The sequence below is a fragment of the Antrostomus carolinensis genome, unplaced genomic scaffold (genome assembly GCF_000700745.2).
Source record: "Antrostomus carolinensis isolate BGI_N321 unplaced genomic scaffold, ASM70074v2 scaffold12288, whole genome shotgun sequence".
NCBI lineage: Eukaryota > Metazoa > Chordata > Aves > Caprimulgiformes > Caprimulgidae > Antrostomus > Antrostomus carolinensis.
This window is the reverse complement of record NW_010333728.1, coordinates 1,684-8,004: the sequence shown is the minus strand read 5'-3', so window position 1 is coordinate 8,004 and position 6,321 is coordinate 1,684. Positions and strand designations below refer to the sequence as shown.

Here is a 6,321-nt window from a genome sequence, read left to right as displayed (position 1 = left end):
CACAGAATCACAGAATGGTTTTGGTTGGAAGAGACTTTCAACTATCATGTCATCCAGCCCCCCTGTAGTGAGCAGGGACATCTTCAACTAGATCAGGTTGCTCAGAGCCCTGTCCAGCCTGACCTTGAATGTTTCCAGGGATGAGGCTTCTACCACCTCTCTGGGCAACCTGTGCCAGTGTCTCACCGCTGTCATTGTAAAAAAATTTCTTCCTTACATCTAGTCTAAATCTTTTAGTTTAAAACCATTACCCCTTGCCCTGTCTCTACAGGCCCTGCTAAAAAGTCTGTCCCCATATTTCTTATAGGCCCCCTTCAAGTATTGAAAGACCACAGTAAGATCTCCCTGAAGCCTTCTCTTCTCCAGGCTGAACAACCCCAACTCTCTCAACCTTTTTTCATAACAGAGGTGTTTCATCCCTCTGATCTTTTTTGTGGCCCCTTCTTCTTTTTCTCTCCACATGGTAGTACAAAATGACAAACTGAATAATGTTCTTCAGGACCACACTGATGATGTCAGGGCCTGGCAAGAATGGCACAGATGTGCAAAGGAGCACGCATCAGAACGTACCCTGCTTCAGAAATGGGATGCTGGGCAGGTGACCCCCAGAGTTCCCTCCCAGTCTAACTTCTTCTAATGAGTCTGTGTGTGCAGGAATAATCTCTGGCTCTGAACTGAAAGCCAATGTGGAGATAAGAAAGGATAATAAAGGCAGTGAAGGTCTCTTACAAATTCAGTTATCCAAAATGGTGTAGGTACCATGCTAATGGTACCCTCCTGCTTACTGCATGGGGAATGGACTAGATGGCCTTTAAAGATCCCTTCCAACCCAAACCATTCTATGATTCTATGTGATTCTAATTCAGATGCTTTTCATGTTGGAATCAGGACTGATCCACTTTAGGGAAAGGAATTTTCTTTATTCCCATATCTCATTAATACACTGAACATGATGTTATATGATATGGAATATCCCACTGATATATCGAAATGCCAATTTGACTTACTAATTTTAAGATTCCTGGCCTCCCCCTCTAGACCTTGCACCTGTAAACTAGCAAAACATGAAGTCCTTCAACTTCCAGTGACAATTGAAAACTTTATCATGTTATCCATGTTCTTCTCATAACAAATCTCTTACTGAACCCAAAACACAGTGGTATTCTAGCTACTAAGAAGAAGCCTAGCTCTGTTGAAGCTGAAAACCAGGACAAGGGGATGCCAGCTTTCCCATTTCTCTTCTTTTGAAAGAGAACTGCTCTCTCAACTATTACATATTTCACAGGAAGTTTTCAATAACAAGTACCTGCATTTATTCTCCTGTATGAACAGATAAGGCAGGAACCTTCAAAGCCTTGTTTAAGATTGTCTAATTTTGTGCCAAGTAGAAAGATCTAGAGGAATTACATGTTGAATATAATCCATTATCTTGAAAATCTCATCCCAGTTATCAGTTTTATTTTCTGGAGGGATGGTCCTGCAGACAATTGCTTCTATGAAAGCTGATAGGCTGGTGGAATGCATCACACTTTGTAACCATTAGAACTCCTATTTAGACGTGTCAACACAGAGACCAGGGAAGATTTTCTAAAGCACAATTGTCAGCAGATAGAGTTGCAAGAAGAAAGACATTTGAGATGTGGGTAAACGGGAACGCACTAAGAGCCTCCACCCTGACTCAGGGTCAATGCAAGAACTACACTGCAGAGTGCAGATACCTCAGCTGGCTCAGTCTGAGCAGCTGCTGTGGGTAGCAGCCTGGCAAAACCACACACAGCTAGTTTCTGCATTGCAGTGGTCGTCATGTTCACTTCCTACATGAGAGGTGCAGGTTCAAAAGTCTGCAGAAGCAAAACTCTACACAGGCTCCAGAGAAGCAAAGCCTATTAGCATAATATTTTCTCTCTTTTTCTTTCAATAAAGTTGAAGCTCTAGCATCCTAAAGGATATAGGAAATATAAATATGGTAGGAAAAATAATGTTGTACTAGATCAACTGATATACTCAGAAAAAAAATCTGCTATGCAGGAGTTTATTCTGATTACTAGTTAGAATCAAGAAGGCAAACTATTTTTTCCAACTGTGTCAACAGTTCTGAGAAAACATACTACCTGCCGAGGATGGCTGCATATGAGGAAGAATAATTAGTTATCTCCAATAAAAGGAATAATAATTGGTCATTTTGTGTTTTGATATTCATTAGTCTGTACAAAGAAACAGAGACAAATGCATTTGAAGAATGTCTTGTGTTACATTTTAAGCACTTAAAATTCAGTGAGAAATACCCAAAGAGCTCAAGAAGAAAGAGCAGAAAAACAGGAGGCAGGTGAAAGCCTAGATCCGAAACTACACAGAATAAAAAACTCTTTTCCTTCTCTGAAGCTTCAGCAGGGCTTCCTTCACCTGCTTGTTCCTCAGACTGTAAATCAAGGGGTTCAAACTTGGGCTGATGAGACTGTAGAAAAGGGAAAGAACTTTCTCCCTCCCAAATGAGTTACTGCTCCCAGGCCCCATGTACATGAAGATAGCATTCCCATAAAACAGACCCACCACAATCAGGTGGGAGCCACAGGTGGAGAAGGTTTTGTGCCATCCTGCCACAGAGCGGACGCGCAGAATGGTGGCCAGGATGTGCAGGTAGGAAATCAGAATTAAGGCTAAAGGGAAGAGGAGGAAGCACACACAAACAGCAAAGATCAGGACTTTATTGGCAGTTGTGTCAGTACAGGCCAGCTTTAAGACAGCAAGGATTTCACAGAAGAAGTGGTCAACCTCGCAGGGGCCACAGAATGGCAGGTGTAAAGCCAGAGAGGCTTGTAGTGTACCAAATAGGAACCCCAAAACCCATGAAACTGTGGCAAGGGTGAGGCACAACCTCCGGTTCATGATAATGGCATAGCGGAGGGGATGGCAGATTGCCACATAGCGATCATAAGACATCATGGCCAGTAGCACGCATTCTGTAAGTGCAAAGATTAAATAAAGATGTATCTGTGTCCCACACCCAGCAAAGGAAATGGTTCTGCCTTGTCCAATAAGGTTCCTCAGCATATGGGGGACATTGTTGGAGGCGTAGCAGATGTCCACGATGGAGAGGTGGCAGAGGAAAAAGTACATGGGGCTGTGGAGGCGGTAGTCCAGGCAGATAAGCACAAAGACAAGTGTGTTTCCCGTCAGAGTGGCAGAGTAGAGGACAGAGAAAATGCTGAAGAGGCAGAGCCGCAGGGTTGGGTTGCTGGAGAACCCCAGAAGGATGAATTCTGTGACAGACGTTTCATTCTGCATGCTGTGGTGGAGGTGAGATAGCACAAACTGCAACCACAGGGATCTGGAAGGGAAGGAGTAAGGAAAAGGAAAGAAAAGGAAAATTTTCCTAAGAATGTTGCACCTTTCACTCTTTACGCTGCAGCTCCCTCCTCCCTGTTTGTCCCTCTGACTCCAGTGGAAGGTGCATATTACCCTTACCATGCTGAGAAATGTAGATCTCAATTGCAAGCTCTAGTCTCTGCACAAACTTTGAGCAGTTTTGAGCCATCTCACACAACTTTATTCCCTAGCTTGCCCTTAATGTCTTTCTTCTTCTGAGTTGCATTTTTTTTAGATGGTGGGATTTCCGTGTTGGAGAAAATATCACCTCTCTATCATGAAGAAGATTGCAGGTGTCGTTTAAGGTGAAGTCAGAACATCTTCAAAACAGTGATTTTAAATTAAGTCCATATTAAAATGAATGCATATTTCACAGAATAATTCCAGTTTTACCATTAAAGTAACTAGCACTTCTAATTCATTGCTGTGTCCTCTTTACCTTAGTGAAATGCATTCATATTGGATCCTGCAGTTTCTTCATCTCTTCAGATTGTTGAACAAACTAAGAGCTACACTTGGAGGTACAGCTGATAATTGTTGGTAAAAGAATGTTACTAACATTTATACACAAGAATTTCCTTACCTGTAGCATCTGGACAAATGTAATTTGTTCAGCTCTGTGTTTTTGATCAGGGAAACCTTATTAAGTAGTACCATGTACTTTCTCAGACAACAGGATAAACAAGAGCTGTTCCACTCTTTTCAGCTCCCTATGTTAATTTGTTTTTAAAGCCAAAGTTTTCTGTGCAATGTGTCTGAAGGGACATATTTTTGGTTGCCAACAGGCCGTACAAAGATTAGTCTCAAGGATAAATCCCAAGAGTTCCATACCTGAAGTATAAATCCCAAGAGTTCCATACTTGAACTCTGGGGATCCTTCCAGAAAGTAAACACCAATTTATTTTGAAATGGACATGGCATTGTACTTACTGGCCCTTCGTTCACATGGGTTTCTTTTCTGTTAAACACAGTCTTCTCCATCACTTTCCACTTTATGCCTTCGCTGCATGTGTTTCCCAACTGGCACGTGTACATGCGTACATATACACATGGCCTGTCACGTAGATCCACGCTGACTGAAAACAAAGCACTCCCACAAATACAAAGAGGACAAACTGCCTTGATCCTGTCTTCTCTCAGGATGAAAGACACTCGGTGGAAAATATATACATATGTACACACAGAAGTAATATGGGTCCCACCATTAGTGGGCCTTAGACAGTTAACATATCCAGTACTCGGCCCCAAGATCCCATGGTCTCACATCTGCCTCGGGTACAAAAACACACAAACGCAAAAGAGTCTCTTCAGTAGCTGCTCCAGACCTACACCCTTACTAGATCCCCTGGTCTCTCTCATAGGTGGCTTGGGACTCCCAGTCCCTCGAACAGCCAACTCTCAGACCCTCTGGTCTCTTCAGTATCTGCCCCAGATCCATGGCTACTCCAGTCCCTGGGTCCCAAGCCCCTTAATGTCCTTGAGCTTGATACTCACTAGGAGTTGCACACACTGACATTACACACCCTCACAACACGCACACACTGCAGTCTCCGCAACTGCTGGTGCCTCAGGTCCATGATTCCCTATGGCCCAGGGTCCCTTTCCAGTTGCTGGCACTTAGACCTTGCGCACAAAGTAGAGACCTCCTCTCTAAGGAAAATAGAAATGGAGTTTAATAAGAAGACGGGACAGATTGTGGTGATATCATTGACCAGATCAGAATAAACAACAACCTACGGTGTATCTGGATTCTGGGTTTTGTTTAACAACCAGCAAGATTAGTCCCTACTAGATTATTTCTCTGTCTCACACACACACTTGCACACTCACATATGTGAGCTGATGAGGTTCAGCACATACACAGTGCTAAAACCCAGAGACCGCAATTTCCCTTCCCAGCAGGGACGTTACTGCACGTGCAGGAAGGTCGGGCAGAAAGCCGCGTTGGTTCCTGCTGTGCAGCTGCTTGCTGTTACCAGTGCCAGAGGTTACTGCTCAAGGTCCCTGGGCATTCCCTGGCATTTGTCTCCATGCAGCTCTCTGGTCTCCAATATCCTCCTCAACTTCCAAGATATTTTCTCCAGCCAGAATCTTCACCTTTTTCTTTCTGGGTCCCCTTCTTTTCAAGATCCCTTATTCTTTTTGGGAACTCTTCTTTTTGGAACCACCTCTTCTTTCTGTAACTCCACGCCCCCAGTTTTCCCAATCTAAATTTTCTATGTGAGTAGTACAAAGCCTGATCAGCCTCCTAATTGTTAGTTCTGTCTCCTATCTCTTCATTAATTGTAGGATTCAGGACATGTTACTTTTGCTTATTCCAGGTGTTTCCAAAATTTACAACAAGCCCATACTGATTGCAGTTAGCAAGTAGCAGGCATCTGCTTGAGAGTTCAGAGTTTAGTTTCAGCCATTCACAAGCAGAGACCTTGCCATACACATGCACCCAGTCATGTGTTGCCTCTTAATATTCACAGTTTAAGCTATTTTTTTGTCTACTACAAGTGGTCAGATGCAGGGCATGGCCTGCATTCCCTCTTCAGTCTGTGAGGAGAGCAGAAGAGAGTCAATACTTGTCTGGTGGGTCTCATACCCAGACAATGTGATTGATCCCTCTCCTGTAACAGCCCTGGGAAAAGCCACATCAGGAGGCTCTAGTGCCTTTGCTTGGGTTACTGGGATTCTTCTGCCTGCCATTGCTCCTTTGTACTCCTTTGTATCTGTAGAGATGAATATTTAACCACATAACCTAACATCTACAACACGAGGAAAATGAGAGGATGGAGAGTGTCCAGTGTTGAAGGTCACTGATGTAAAATGCTGTTTGTGAGAGGCAGGAGACCAAGCTCACATGATTGTTCCTGAGCTGCTCTATAAGAAGCACTGTGTGCAGATAGTTTCGCTGGGCTAGCCCTTGGCTAGCAGCCAACACAACTGTTTACCCACTGCCCCCCACCC

The 6,321-nt window shown here is 43.7% G+C and overlaps 1 protein-coding gene across 1 annotated transcript; it reads right to left on the bottom strand.

The window, feature by feature from the left end:
• Window positions 1-2,346: 2,346 nt before the first annotated feature.
• Window positions 2,347-3,285, bottom strand: LOC104518557 (olfactory receptor 2A12). The gene has a single exon (XM_010173967.1). It carries the CDS (start codon window positions 3,283-3,285, stop codon window positions 2,347-2,349), a length of 939 nt encoding a protein of 312 aa, XP_010172269.1.
• Between the last annotated feature and the right edge of the window lie 3,036 nt (window positions 3,286-6,321).

Excerpts from the sequence above, each read along its gene's own strand:
- LOC104518557 (XM_010173967.1), bottom strand. The coding sequence starts at position 3,285 with ATGCAGAATGAAACGTCTGTCACAGAATTCATCCTTCTGGGGTTCTCC.